Raw genomic sequence first — 15,920 nt, 5'->3', positions numbered from 1 at the left:
CTTAGCCATGCTGTCCAAGACTACACGGATCAGTGACCCTCAGCAGCATACAGACCACCACTGTGACATCACAATTTCCACAACATGGCTCAAAAAGATGCACATACCAGGAGAATCTGGAGTTTCAATCTTTATTTGTTCGGGGAGGGAATTTTTTTCCGTAATGGCCGGCTTTTATTACAATTTTTGGAAATTTTACTTTCGAAACTGGGAAAACCAGGTGGACTACCTGAGACGGAACATTTCATATGCAAGCACTTACCGGAGATAGTAGCAGAAGGCATGCTGATTAGTTCACAGCATATTAGCCAGGGCTTCCGTTAACACAACTCAGGGCTCATCAAGGAAAATGTGAAATAGTTTCATTGCTATTACTCTCCTAGAATGTCACATTTTAACAGTTGGCCAGAGTATAGTTGGGTGACACAAGGGAGAGGAAAGCTTAAAAAGATGAAAAAATATGGACTTAGTGAAGACAAATGTTTCACACAGGTATACCCACCCTCCCTCTGCCCAAAACCCAGATTTCATTACTAACCAGGTTTCTCAACCTGCCACCTAGAGGGCTCCAGCCTGAGAGGGTGGCACCAGAGAGCAACCACATGGGGCTGATGAAACCTGGCATCAAAACAGGGTGGCCAAAAATGAGAGAAGCCTCAGTTTAAAAAGAACTCATTTTTAAATTACACTCTCAAAAAGAAATGATGATCACAGAAAGTTTTGAAGCAGTTTTGATAAATGGTACAAGCAGCTCAAAGGATTAACCCAGAGGAGGTGATCGCATCAAGTGCCTGCCAGAACACTACAGGCAAACACATCATCATGAATTTGGTGTTGGTGAGTTATCCAACGGAGAGGCTAAAATTTTACCTTTGCTGAAGCCCTTGCTTTGGAAGAACCACAGTTTAGAAGATTCTTCCTCCCCATTTAAGATAAAAAAACTTTCAAAACTTATCTTTTCTAAGTGTAGTACATTGAAAGTACCTCTAAGAGCTCAACACTATGGTATCCTTTATAGCTTGTAATTAGTGATATTAAAACTGCTTTTCTATTGCAAAAAATGAGAGGCAATTCAGAGAAGCCCAGCACAAAAAGGACTGTGGAGAGATTGACTTGTAAGAAAATTAAACAGGAGGTAAATATGTATAGCTTAGCTACATGGCAACTAAGTGAGAAAATAACCATCTACCAGCAGCTGTACAAGGGAACATAACTAAGAGTGATGGGACGAAATCAACGGAAAGAAAATTTAAGCTGAATATTAGAAAAAATCCATCCTAACCACAACAACTAGTAGACTGTGGAACAATCCCTCCAGGGAAGTGGTGGAAACACCTGTTGGCAGATCCTGAAACGACACTGAACAAAGCACTGGGAAATGTATGGAATGGAGCTACCCTACCTAGCCCCTGTGGCTGGATTAGATGACCTAATAGCAGGGCTTGAAAAACCATTCACTCACACCAGCTGAGTGGGAAGCCCGCCCTGTTGAAAAGGGACATATATCAACTACTTCAAAATCTAAGCTTTCCGAACATGTTAACAGAGATCAAACGAAATTAAAAGCCAGTCTAATTTTTTGCTTGTGAAGGTAACCATGTAAACATGAACCACCTGTAAACCAATGCAGTATCATCCTCCTGAATCTGCAGCATACACCACCACGGTCTTTCCTGCTGCTAAGACCTTTGCCAAGTAGCAGGTGTGAAACTGACAGGACTAATCAGTTTCACTGGTGATATTCAGATTCACATCAATTTTATACTCCAGAAGCTGCTGGCTTGGTAAAAAGCCTTGGGCAGCAACTCAGGTAAGCATTAGAAACAGATACTGGGGAGGAGTCAAAAAACCAAAGAGAGGCTCGGGAAGGTCTAATGGAGACCTCCTCCTGGGTGACCCCACCAGCAGACAACAAGCACCAGAGGTAGAGAAGAAACAGAAAGCACCTTCCCCATTCTAGCAGCTACAAGAGTGCAAAGTTCCAAATTTATAAGACCAAGTTCAGCATCTCTCTTAATTCTTGGTAGCTGGTGCTGGGACATTTGCTGGACCTCACACATGACACTCCTTTCTTATCTCTCCCCATTCATCTTATGTATTTACCTCTGAATTAGGAGAGGTCTTAAATGTTTCAAAATCTGCCTAATAGGTCTTCTCCATCCCTAACTCTATAACCATGCTATCTTCCCCCACGCTAACCTTGTAGAGCAAATCTTCTTGTTGCTGATCTTTAAAACTTTAAATGATTCTACTACTACCAGTAACTGAGATTACATAATTTAGGTGCATTAAACAAATAGTGACTGGGCCATGATCTGACAAATGCTGACACATAAGCACCATTACTCCTATGAATAATTCCAGAGAAATCAAATTCCAACAAAGATTCCAGAGATTCAGATTCTGATAAAGATGCCAATCACTGTGTACAAGTCCCTTCTACTTAGCCACATATAGCTATCCTTTCTGAAAGTAACGTTGCTACTTATGAGGCAGCTATTGTTTTGAAATACTAATAGATTTGCTTGCCTGACCAATATTAGGGACTTACAGTAATGATTCCAAAGCTGGAAATATGATCCTTTGAGCTGCTGAGGACCTCCTGCAAGGTGCCGAGTACTTTCCGCTCCCATAGCCACTTAACAACCAGAGTCAGGCTCTACAGTCTTACTGTAAGACAATTTCTATTATAAACTTGGTTTTGATCAAACTAACTCAAATTAAAAATTCTCAAACCTAAAACATTGCATGCTTCATTTTACTCCAGAGAATTTGGGAAAAGTTAAGGGTTAATCAGACCAGCAGGTTTACAGTTAAGAGTCTTGAAAAAAACAGTATTCCTTTTATTTTTGAAAACTGTTCATTTTTTGTCTGCTCACAACTCAAATGGATTGGCCTAGTCCATGCTTACTTAAAAGTTATTTTCACATTTATCCCCAATGAAAACCAGGACTTTGGATGACTTAACTTTTTAGAGTGCCTATTCTTTAGAAGTTTAGTTATTTTTCCACTAACAAAGTCTAGAGGCATCCTGGCAACCACCTGCTTCATATATCCAGAGAGCACGGAAGATAGACAGACACACACAGATATTCTACAGCCCAGTGGTTATAGCACTGACCTGGTAGGTGAAGACAAAGGGTCCAGCCCCTCTGGTCCAATCACTGTTTAATTACTCATGCAAAGAGGAACAGCTTCGAGAGGAGAGACTGAGGCAGCCACACATCAGATTCTCCCGTAGCTCAGTGGTTAGCACTCTCCTGAAAGGTGGGAGACCCCTGTTCAAATCTTCTCCCCCGCTCAGGCAGAAGAAAGTGAATCTTCGCCTTCCGCATCCCAAACAAGTGCTCTATGCACTGATCTAAAGGTATAAGGTGGGCCCCACCACCTCTTCCCACTTTTGTGCAGTGAGGCAGGTGCCTAACTCATTTCTGCAAGAACCTACTTGAGCATCTAAGGCACCTGACTCCAAGAGAGGGGTTCCTATTCATGGATCACTAGCAGCAGTAGGGGCCTCCCTGCCACCTGGACTTAGGCACCCAGACTAGTGGATCACATTCTGAGGCACTTTCCTCCCCCGCCATGTACTGTACAGGTATCCGAGGCGCCTACCTCAGGCTTTGTGGATCACAAAGCTGTTCCTGTGATTTTCTAGGTGCCTAAAAGTTAGTCCCCCTGACACTGAGTGTTGCAGTGCCCAAGTCCCTTAGTGGATCGGGCCTTATGGTCTGATTTAAGGCAAAATGTGACACTGGTAAATAGAATCATAGAATATCAGGGTTGGAAGGGACCTCAGGAGGTCATCTAGTCCAACCCCCTGCTCAAAGCAGGACCAATCCCCAATTTTTGCCCCAGATCCCTAAATGGCCCCCTCAGGGATTGAACTCACAACCCTGGGTACAAGTGGATGCAATCGATCGGAAGGAGGGTGGGTAACGGTGATAGGAACAGTGATAAGATAGGGGATAGTTACATAGACTGTGCACCATTAGCAGGTCTCCAGTTAAAAAAAAAGAGTTAAGATGTACGTCAAGAAGAAAATTTTAGTGACCCCTTCTGGCTACCTGCCTATGGTATGGAAAACTCTAGTAGGTAGATACAGCAGAAGTTGATATAAGCAGGTCTTAGTTATTTAAGCTACTGAATTTTCACTCCTAGTCTTTATAGATACTCAAGGTTCTGAAACCAGACAGGAATATACAGCAAGAGCTAATCAGAAGAATGGATTAACAACATTCTGTACAAGATAAACAGCGTGTTTGTGGCTGCCTCTGACTTCACTGCCAGTATAACTGGAGGCTTTATTTCTCTCCTGCAGAATCCAGCAAAGCCACTTGTCTGTGACTAAACAACTAAACTACCTTAAAAGATTCAATGAAGGAGGCTGTTCCCTTACTTTAAGCAGCTTTTTCTGTGCTGCTAGCAAAACAATGTGGATGAGATCCACAGGAGTTCCATTTTTTGTATGTATCCATCTCAGTTTTGTACACCGCTGGGTCTGAAGTTTTCTGCTCCACTGGTGATGCAACTATCGAAACACCACAGAAAGTACTGGAGTCTTCCATAAATAACGGCAAGAACTACACTGCTGCAATGTTATGTTTGCACATTTAAGAGAAAAAAGAAAATAAGTCAGGAAACGCAAAATTTAAAACTTGCACAATATGAACTCAGTCAAGAGGCTTTATTTTTATAACATATACTGTTTAACACACTATAAAAATACCGTCAACTTGAAATCTAGCCAATTTTCTAAAACCTAAGTTAAAATTAGTTTCTGATATAACTACCCGAGTCCTCTTTCCAACTTTTTGGTTTTATAATCACACCTTTTTACTTTACAAAAAAATTTCTCTCCGCACTGTTGCGATGTTAAAAATGCATACATACCAAGGAAACTGATTATAAAGACAGCAACGAAATTGACCAAACACATAGACAAAATTTGATATTTTTTCAGTATACTTGGGATATTTGACATCCGAAAACCCCAATCATGCATACTGCTCAATGCAGGCACACTCCTGGACCTACATGGAGCTCTGCTGAATTCAGCCACTTTCTGCACAAGGTACACCTGTATGGCAGCCACTGAAGGATTGGGGTTGTTAGATGTTACTTGTAACAATCAGTACAAAGTTTTCAGACAGAAATAAAATCTGTAAGTGACCCTTTATAAGGAAGGCTTAAGAAATACAGGAATAGCAGCACTACATATGTGCAACCTAGCCAGGTTAACTTTTGTATTTCATGGCCTGGTGATTTGAAACATGTGATCTTAATGTTATATTATCAGTGTTTTGCATTTAATTAATGTGAGCATTAACAATCCCAACTAGAGTTTGAAGTTCAAATTAAATGATTCTTCAATTACTTATAAAATTTAGACAAAGTCATACTCCCACTAAACCAAGTATTCCTTTTGATCCACTTTTAAGTGCTCATTCAACCACTGTGTCTTGAGGGCTTGCACCTCTATTTGGTATAGCATTTCAGCAGTTTCCAATAAAAAAGCAACTTCAGCAATAATCTCTGAACTTGTGTATTGTCCTGATCCCCTGGAACAAGCTGGCATCTCACACATGGAAGAGAGGAAGGAGGATCTTGTGGCGAAGGCACTGGTCTAGGATTTTACAGATTGGGGTTCAATTACCCGGTCTGTCACAGACTGCCCGTGAGATGTTGGGAACTTGAGTTATTTTTCTGTGCCTTGGTTCTCTACCTGCAAAGTGGCGATACCCCTCCCCTACTTCACAGGAGTGTTGTGAGGATAAACCTGTTACCGGTTGTCAGGTGTTCAAATACTGGTGTTGAACACCACAAAAGGTCTTGAAAATAAATTAATTCTGAAGGAGCTAATTCAGGCAAAGAAAGGGCAGATCCAGATGTCTTTACCTAGGAACTCAAAGCCTACAATTCATGGGATTAAGTTATCAGCATTGTCCATTAACTCCCAAATACAGATGTTTAAGGATAAGATCCTTACTTAGGAAGGGCTGGAGCAGGAAGAATTTACTATATTGACAAGATGCACATCATGGGGGCTGGTGATTGAATCATTATGAAACATGAGATGTTGTCTGAGTGGCAGAGTTTACTGGACAGACCAGTGTTCCAATCCAGCATAAACACCTTCTGAGTGTTTATGCCTGACAGATAAAGGCAGGGGGTGCAAAGCAGGTGAAATGGAGACTGACGAGATTTTGCACAAGTTTGCTTTGCCCTCATTCATTTCAATAACCAGGGGACAGAGCCCATAATGAGTGGAACTAGATGCTTGCTGCTCTCAGCTGAGAGAGTGTGTCTTGTGTTTGAATAATCAAGACTAGTACTGTAACAAGGGATAGAGGAAGGATGGTAAAGTTGTTAGGGCTAGAGACACAGGTTCAATTCCTCTGTGACCTTAGTGTCTCTATGCACTTGAGTTCCCCATCTGTGAAATGGGGATGATCATACCTCACAGGGCTGGTGTGAGGAGAACAAATGCATTCAAGATCGTAAGGCACTCAAATACCACCGTGATAGAGGCCAGGTAAGTATGAGAAAGGGGAAAGTCTTTTCCCTACAGCACTTACAGGCTCAGCAGACCCGAGCTCTTCTGATGTCAGTTGTACGAATTTTTTTAAGTCAGATCTTGGAGACTCATCTAGCCTTTCCAAAACCAAAATGTTTAATTCAACCATGGCTGCAATAGCTGAGCTTCCACTATATTGCAGTGTGCTGAGACAGCAGGTCACAACAGCGTGACATCCTTGCATAGGAGAACATACAGAACAGCTAGGTCATGTGCATTTCATGATTTCCAGTGGTCTAATACCTATTCAGAATTTGCAAAAAGAAAAGGAGTATTTGTGGCACCTTAGAGACTAACCAATTTATTTGAGCATGAGCTTTCGTGAGCTACAGCTCACGTCATCGGATGCATACAAATGAGCTGTAGCTTATGCTCAATTAAATTGGTCAGTCTCTAAGGTGCCACAAGTACTCCTTTTCTTTTTGCGAATACAGACTAACACGGCTGTTACTCTGAAACCTATTCAGAATTTATTGAGTTTTGCAACCAGCTTTGAACTGGCCAGAGGGTTATTTCTAACTGTACTTTATAATCTTGGCTTTACTCTCCTTCACCTGCACTAAATACAGGCAAATTGTCTAGAGCGTTACATCATTTTTACTGTGTAAAACAGACTTGTTCTTCTGTTGGTGAGTAATTAACTCATCGTGACAAATAAAAATTTCAACAACCAGTACAGACTTCTCACCAGTTTTTGGCAGTGGCTGTGATAAGGCTGCCAGCAAACTGTTGCCACAAGCATCAATTGTTTCGGCAAGGAAACTTCAGCTTCTCCAACCAGGTTCCTCTCCTGCTATACCTGAGCTCTACTAGACAGACTCAGCAAATTTTCAGCTTCCTCGACTGTGCAGTTCTCTCACCTATACCAGACAGGAGATGACATATCCTGTAAGAGGTATACCAATTGTATTCATTAACCAGTGGAATGGCTCCAAAATACACACCATGCAGCAATCTGCTCAAGAATTCAGTGCCAAATTATTTGCAACGAGAGGGCACTATTTCCATCTTTGCTGGACAAACAAAGATGGGAAGCAAAGGGAACTGCAGGCCGCCAATACATTCACAGGCCGCAAACCTTTGCTAAAGCAAAGCCTCACGCTGCTTCCAACTCTTACACTCAATTCCTCTCTGGACCTTCTCTAATGTCTCTGAAAAATATATGTCCACTGAAGCAGTATGTCATTTTCTACTCTTCTCCCTACCCTTTACCCTCTTCACTGCTGTCTCCTAAGTCTCCAGAAGAGAGTTGCAAGGATGGCCAAAAAGAGCGATGCCTAACTGATTAGGGATAGATCCAGCCAGCCAATACAACTGATAGAGCAGTGGTCCTGCTTCATCACTGCATTCACACACTTGGGTCAGAATACCACCCAAACAGCTCCGAACTGTAACTTGCACTTCAGTCCTCTTTGTAGCACAGCTTTGCCCATTGGAGTTATTTTGTTCTGTATACTCTTCCTATGAATCACCTTTCCTGAATTACTCCCATCGCGTGTATCCAGAGTGTAGGTCTGCCGTGTATGGGTATGTCTACATGGCAAAGAAAAACCCCTGGCAGGCCCATGATAGGTTTGGGGGGCGGGGAGGGGGTTCCATTTGTGTGTAGACTTCTAGTCTTGGGCTGGAGCCCAGGCTCTCAGACCTCAGGGTTTACACAGCAATGAAAGAGCTCCGCAGCCCGAGCCGGGCAGCACACACCAGCCGCAAGTTTTTCTTTGCTGTGTAAATATACCCTAAGAATCTCATCCTGTCTTTGTGGGTGTCTGCACATAAGAAGGGGAAAGTCTCTGCTTATACTTGTGTTTCTTTCTTCCTATGCCACACACATGCGGGGGGTATGGATACTTCGAACCTTACCTGGTCCACTGGCATTCCACTGGAATCAAAAGAGAATTTAACGCCATGAAGGGAAGGGCAAGGGAATTAAAAAAACACAGGAGGGGGGAGGGAAGAAACAACCAAACACATTAAAACATTAAGCATCTGACTTCAATCCACAAAAGTAAATTCAATATTAAGGCAGAAATTCTGTCCTTAACTTACACAGTGTGCCTAGGTATAGATTATAGATTATACATACTGAAATAAGTAGACAAAACAGACAATTTCAAACCTATTTCAGAATTTCCTTACTTCTGTGGTTTGAAATTAAATCATCTGCATGCCTATTTGTATTATAGGCTCCAACCAAGATCATGGCGCCGTTGTTCTGGGTGTTGTATGACAAACAGTAGAGAGAGTCATAACATTACACAGTAGAATTCCTAAAGAACTGCTATGATTTTAAATCACACGTGAAGGAAAAATCTTAAAGGAGACATCCTTTAGCCAAGGTAAAAGCGTTGTACCTTAATTTTCTGATGAATATGCCTTAGTGAGTCTGCAGTACCCATGTCTGCATCATCAGGGATACACACTATATCTAATTTCATCTTTGTGTCTAGGTTTAGCAACTTCTGGACTTCTTTGGTTGTAACCACAATGACCTCTGTAGTAGAAAAGAAGAGAGGGGTGAGGGGAAATAAGGCAACAAATATTGATGTATTCATCCATCCAATGTACAGGATACACACACACTTTCAAACTTTCTCCAACTTCCATTGTGCTTCATGAATGGATTTAATGGAGTTCTTCAAATCCAAAAAAACACTAGATCCAGATTAATCAATTTCACAGAACTGGAGGATTAAGTTTTTGACTGACATGAAAGTAACCCTTTGTACATTTTTCTTCATTGTGAGAGGCATAGTATGAAATTGAGAGGGGAGCAGAGTACATATCCTGGTACTGTTAGCAAGCAATTTATTTAAACTACATGTCTGATAATGTCTCTGACACCTTGAATATCCCTGTCTTGGTGCACCTAAGGATCAGTAATTTTACCAATGAGAGATACAGAGTTAACTTTCTTCCCCTACCTCTCAACTTGCACAGCTCGCTCTAGAGAAACACCAAACGTGCTATTAGAGACAACAGTGAAATCAACTCGCCTAGCACCTGCCTGAGAGGGAAATGGAATACTGTTTGACTGAGTACAACACAGTTGGGATCACTCTAGATAGGAAAGACAGAAAGGACCTGGGGAGATGGAGTGGTATGTGGGAGCATTAACAACACCACGGAGATACAGAGGGAAAATGAAGACTATGGTGGTAAAGTATTCCAGGTAAGGGAACAAATATTATAAACAAAACATCAACCGCAACAGGCATTTACTACGGACACCCAGGAATGAAGGACAAGGTGAAAAGCAAAACTTCTTGAAATTAGTCTTGAAGTAGATAAAACTCACAAAATACTGTACACCTGGGGACTTTCCCAAAAACTTATGGTAGGTAACAAACACAACCAGACATTCACCAGAAATGTCCCCAGGTTACACAGATGAAAGAATGATCCAATATGAAAAGAATCTAACCAAAAAAGCCATCCTGGATTGACTAATTAATGAGACGGAGAAAATTAATGAACACGAGAACAATAGGGCAGTTTGGTACCGCTGACTAAGAGCTACTTTTCAAAGTTGATTTATTTTGTTTACTAGAATTATAAAACCAGAATGTGAAGGGAGCATGGAATTGCAATTGATTTTAGGAAAAGCAGTTGCTATAATGTCCCACAAAATCAAAAACTGCCTTGGATTCAAAACTGGCTAAAGGACCTAAAGAAAGGAAAATGATAAATGGCAATGTCTTGACGGGGGGGGCGGGGGGAAGAACAGCCAGTGGAGCAGGGCTTGTTAGTACATCCAGTCTTATTTGACATTTTTATTAAATTGTCTGATTGAGGGAAGACATCAAGTTACTGAAATTCATATACTGAGACCTGTGAACACTGGCAAAAATAGAACAGTGATACAAAGATCTAAACAGGCTGGAAATGTTAAAAAAAATCAATACGGAATTTAAGTATGAGAATATAATTAAGGTTAAGATTTTGTCATGGTTATTTTTAGTAAAAGTCACAGACAGGTCATGGGCAATAAACAAAATTTCACAGAAGCTAAGACCTGTCTGTGACTTTTGCTGCTGCGGCTCTGTGGTTTCTCCCACCACCAGGGTGGCTGGGAGCTGTGGGGTTCTCCCTCTGCCCATGGCAGCTAGGAGCTTCAGGGGGGGCCTCCCTCCGCCCACGGTGGATGGAAGCTGCAGGGTGACCATATTTCCCAAAGAGAAAATGGGATACCCCCAGCCGCTCACTCAAGGTGTGTCCCCCCGCATGAGGCTGGCGCCCATCACTGGAACCGTGCCAGGGCATGCTGGCTGCCAGCTCCAGAGTCCAGCAACACTTGGGGCTGAAGCAGAGAATATCACGGAGGTCTCTACAATTCATGGATTCCATGACTTCCATGACCTCCATGACATACACGTAGCCTTAAGTATAATTAATGCCAGACAACACAGTTTTATAGAAAAAAGGTCTAACCAAACAAACCTGATTTTTTGATTAAAATAGAAGTTCAGTTGATAACGGTAATTTTGTAGATGCAACATTTCCTGTGTCATTGTCTGTACACAGAAAGGTGGTTACCCTTCCCTTTATTTTTATGACATGCCCCCCCCAAATCACAGATAGGTATACAATGCTATAAAATCCCTCCTGGCCAGAGGCAAAACCCTTTCACCTGTAAAGGGTTAAGAAGCTAAGATGACCAATGAGGAGACAAGATACTTTCAAATCAGGAGCGGGGGGGGAACAAAGGGTCTGTGTGATGCTTTTGCGGGGAACAGATCAGGAATGCAGTCTCAGGACTTCTGTTAGTTAGTAACTAATCTAAGGTTTCAGAGTAACAGCCGTGTTAGTCTGTATTCGCAAAAAGAAAAGGAGTACTTGTGGCACCTTAGAGACTAACCCCATGCTCAAATAAACTGGTTAGTCTCTAAGTTGCCACAAGTACTCCTTTTCTTTTTAAGTAATCTAACTAGAAATGTGTTAGATTTCCTTTTCTTTAATGGCTGGTAAAATAAGTTGTGCTGAATGGAATGTATATTCCTGCTTTTGTGTCTTGTTGTAACTTAAGGTTTTGCCTAGAGGGATTGTCTATGTTTTGAATCTGATTACCCTGTAAGGTATTTACCATCCTGATTTTACAGAGGTGATTCTTTTACCTCTTCTTTAATTAAAATTCTTCTTTTAAGAACCTGATTGATTTTTCAATGTCCTTAAGATCCAAGGTCTTGGGTCTATGTTCACCTGTAACTTATCAAGCCTTCCCCAGGAAAGGGGGTGTAGAGCTTGGGGGGATATTTTGGGGGAAGACGTCTCCAAGTGGGCTCTTTCCCTGTTCTTTGTTTAACATGCTTGGTGGTGGCAGCATATGGTTCAAGGACAAGGCAAAGTTTGTACCTTGGGGAAGTTTTTAACCTAAGCTGGTAAAAATAAGTTTAGGGGGTCTTTCATACTGGTCCCCACATCTGTACCCTAGAGTTCAGTGGGGAAGGAACCTTGACAAACATACATAAACTTCTGTAAGGCGTTTGACTTAGTACTGGATGACATTCTGATTTAAAACTAGCATTGTACAATATCAATAAAACACACGTTAAATGGATCAAGGACTGGCTAGCTGACAGAACTGAAGTAGTCATCATCAATGGGGAAATCATGATTGAAGGGGATGTTTCTAGTGGAGTTCTGCAATCATCAGTTCTATCGGGCCTAACACTATTTAACATTTTTATCGATAATCTGAAAGTAAATACAAAATTACTGCTGATAAAATCTGTTGCCAACACAAAGATTGGCAGAGTGGTAAATAATGAGGAGGATAAGGCAGTCACATAAAGAGATCTAGATTGCTCAATAACCTGGGCCCACCTAAATAAAATTCATTTTAATACAGCCAAATGCAAAGGTATACAACTAGGAACACAGAATGTAGGCCATACCTACAGACTGGGAAACTGTATAGTGGAAAGCGGTGTCTCTGCAAAGGATTTAGGGGCTAATGCAACCCTTGAATGTATAAACAGGGGAGTAATGAGGAGGAATAGAGAGGTGATTTTACCTCTATCTACAGCATTGGTGAGACAGATGCTAGAATATTGTGTACAGTTCTGTTCACATTTTAAAACGGATGTTGAAAAACTGGAGACAGTGCAGAAAAGAGCCACAAAAGTATTTGAGAGATGGAGAAAATGCCTTACAGTGAGAGATTTGAGGAGCTCAATCTCTTTATCTTGCCAAAAAGATTGAGAAATGACTTGATTACAGTGTATAAGTACTTTCCTAGGAAGAAAATACCAGGTACTAACAGGCTCTTTAATGGAAAGGCAGAACAAGAACAAGTGGTTGGAAGCTGAAGCCAGATAAAATCAAATTAGAAATTGGACACAATTTTTTAAAACAGTGAGGGTGACTAACTACTGCAACAAACTACCAAGTAGTAGTAGTGCTTCTCCATCTCTGGATGTCTTAAAATCAAGATTGAATGCCTTTTTAGAAGAAATGCTTTGGTCAAGTACAAGACGTTGGGCTCAATGCATGGGTAACTATAGGAAATTCTATGGTCAGACTAGATCTAACTGGTCCCTTCTGGACTTTAAATCTATGAATCTAAAAGTAATTTTAAAACGTTAACACTGGAAAAATATGAACTAATACAGATGGAGAAAAATAATCTAAAAAACTAAGTAGCAGAGACAATGACAATTTACAAGTATATGAATGGTTTCCACCAAGCAGGAAGAGGAATTATTTACGGTGCTACAAAGGGTATAATTAGGAGTAATGGATAAAATTAAGGAAAGGGGAAAATTTAGGCTGACTATGAGGAGAAAGTTCATGTTTGGCTATGGAAAGTCTCCCGAGGGACGGGATGGAAATCCCATTGCTTTGCACACTTTAAGGTAGAGCAGATAAAGCCATAATAAATACTGTATTATTAGGCTTGGAAGGATCAGAGTCAATTCCACCATACACACATAACTTGACAAAACATATTTCCATTTACAATAATAGACATTTACAGCTAGCTAGGCAAAGTAAGACAAATGCTGCTTGAGAACTTAGAGTTTAATTTAAGATATTTACTTCGTATATTTTGACATGTGATGTTGACAATTTGTTTTTTAATGCTTATAAAGCTTTAACTTTTTGAATCTCAGTGTCTACTGTCATTAAGTAATTACTGTCTCCCCCCTCCATCATTTCTCACAACTGTTTAAATTTACATTGATAATTAAAGTTTAAAACCCATAATGTTACAGAACTGTAAACATTAAAATAAAAATCTAAATTATGGTTACAAATAAACACCCATATTATCCATGACAATTATAAATTATTAAAAAAATAAACACTGAATTTCTGCCAAGCCTGTGTGTTATGTAGAGAACTACCCTGCCCTGACAGGGGAATTAATTTGCTAATTTATGGGTTAGCAACTGGCAATCTCTCACCTTCAAATCCAATTCGCTCTAACAAATTTAATGGGTACCAGATTAAAGGTTTGTTGCCTACTGGCAGGAGGGGCTTAGGGATGCTGGAAGTTAGGTCCATCATTCGGGATCCCCCACCAGCTGCCATCACCACTGCTTGAAACTCCATCTTTACAAACTGCAACTGAAAACAGAGGGTGTTTTCGACGCCACAGAATAACACGTTCAGCCCCTCCTCATAATCACCCAAATGACACCAGAACATTTCAGTCCAAAGCCCCCCACTCGGGGAAACTATTCATTCCCCAATACCAAATCAGCCGTTCTTCCGCGGCAGATGTCAGACAACCGTTTCCTGATGCTTGAACATTAAAAATTAAGATAAACAACACACAACCATGTAATTAAACCCCGGCCCCGCCCGGGGGGATGGGAACCGCCCCCCCACCCGCCGGGGGACCCCGGGCCCCGCCCGGGGGGATGGGAACCGCCCCCCCACCCGCCGGGGGACCCCGGGACCCCCACCCGCCCCACAGCCGGGGGACCCCGGCCCCGCCCGGGGGGATGGGAACCGCCCGCCCCACAGCCGGGGGACCCCGACCCCGGCCCCGCCCGGGGGGATGGGAACCGCCCCCCCACCCACCCACCCACCCCCCTGCCGGTGGACCCCGGGCCCCGCCCGGGGGGATGGGAACCGCCCCCCCGCCCCGCAGCCGGAGGACCCCGGGATCCCCACCCGCCCCACAGCCGGGGGACCCCGACCCCGGCCCCGCCCGGGGGGATGGGAACCGCCCCCCCCCCCACCCCCCTGCCGGGGGACCCCGGGCCCCGCCCGGGGGGATGGGAACCGCCCCCCCGCCCCGCAGCCGGAGGACCCCGGGACCCCCACCCGCCCCACAGCCGGGGGACCCCGGCCCCGCCCGGGGGGATGGGAACCGCCCGCCCCACAGCCGGGGGACCCCGACCCCGGCCCCGCCCGGGGGGATGGGAACCGCCCCCCCACCCACCCCCCTGCCGGGGGACCCCGGGCCCCGCCCGGGGGGATGGGAACCGCCCCCCCGCCCCGCAGCCGGAGGACCCCGGGACCCCCACCCGCCCCACAGCCGGGGGACCCCGGCCCCGCCCGGGGGGATGGGAACCGCCCCCCCGCCCCGCAGCCGGAGGACCCCGGGACCCCCACCCGCCCCACAGCCGGGGGACCCCGACCCCGGCCCCGCCCGGGGGGATGGGAACCGCCCCCCCGCCCCGCAGCCGGAGGACCCCGGGATCCCCACCCGCCCCACAGCCGGGGGACCCCGGCCCCGGCCCCGCCCGGGGGGATGGGAACCGCCCGCCCCACAGCCGGGGGACCCCGACCCCGGCCCCGCCCGGGGGGATGGGAACCGCCCCCCCGCCCCGCAGCCGGAGGACCCCGGGACCCCCACCCGCCCCACAGCCGGGGGACCCCGGCCCCGCCCGGGGGGATGGGAACCGCCCGCCCCACAGCCGGGGGACCCCGACCCCGGCCCCGCCCGGGGGGATGGGAACCGCTGCCGGACGGGGGGTTAGCCCGGGGTCTGTCGGCCGGGGCAAGGCGGCTCCTCTGCCCCACAGCAGCCAGGCCGCCCCCGCCGTTACCTCAGGTGCCTCCTGTACCGGCTTCTCTCTCCCGGGACAGCAATGGCGGCACCGGCAGCTACTGCGCCTGCGCTGCGGTTTCCCAACGAGCGCCGAGAGAATCGATAGGCGGCCGGAAACGGCAGGAAGCGGTAGGTGAGCGCCGAGCTATAGATCCCCCCCAGGAGAGACTGCAGCAAGGACAGAGGAGCACAGAGTCATCGATCCCCCAGCAGCAAGCTGCGGCGAGGGGAGGAGCACAGAGTCATCGATCCCCAGCAGCCTGCTGCAGGCTAGAGAGGGAGGAAGCCCTGGAGTGCAGGGGCAGCACCGGGGGCAGCTCCCTGGCTCCGGGCAGAAGGGGCTCA

The 15,920-nt window shown here is 44.9% G+C and overlaps 1 protein-coding gene across 1 annotated transcript in view; it reads right to left on the bottom strand.

The window, feature by feature from the left end:
• Positions 1–15,680, bottom strand: part of EIF2B3 (eukaryotic translation initiation factor 2B subunit gamma) — a 142,559-nt gene extending 126,879 nt beyond the window's left edge. The window contains exons 1-3 of the mRNA XM_073357915.1: positions 15,574–15,680; positions 13,978–14,140; positions 8,926–9,065 (exon numbers count right to left, since the gene is read on the bottom strand). Coding sequence (XP_073214016.1) covers positions 8,926–9,065; positions 13,978–14,125 — 288 coding nt within the window. The 5' untranslated portion in view covers positions 14,126–14,140; positions 15,574–15,680. The remainder of the gene's footprint in view (positions 1–8,925; positions 9,066–13,977; positions 14,141–15,573) is intronic.
• Positions 15,681–15,920: the final 240 nt, after the last annotated feature.

This window comes from Lepidochelys kempii, chromosome 8, assembly GCF_965140285.1.
Source record: "Lepidochelys kempii isolate rLepKem1 chromosome 8, rLepKem1.hap1, whole genome shotgun sequence".
NCBI lineage: Eukaryota > Metazoa > Chordata > Testudines > Cheloniidae > Lepidochelys > Lepidochelys kempii.
The sequence above is the reverse complement of the archived record's forward strand: the minus strand, read 5'-3'. Positions and strand labels throughout refer to the sequence as shown.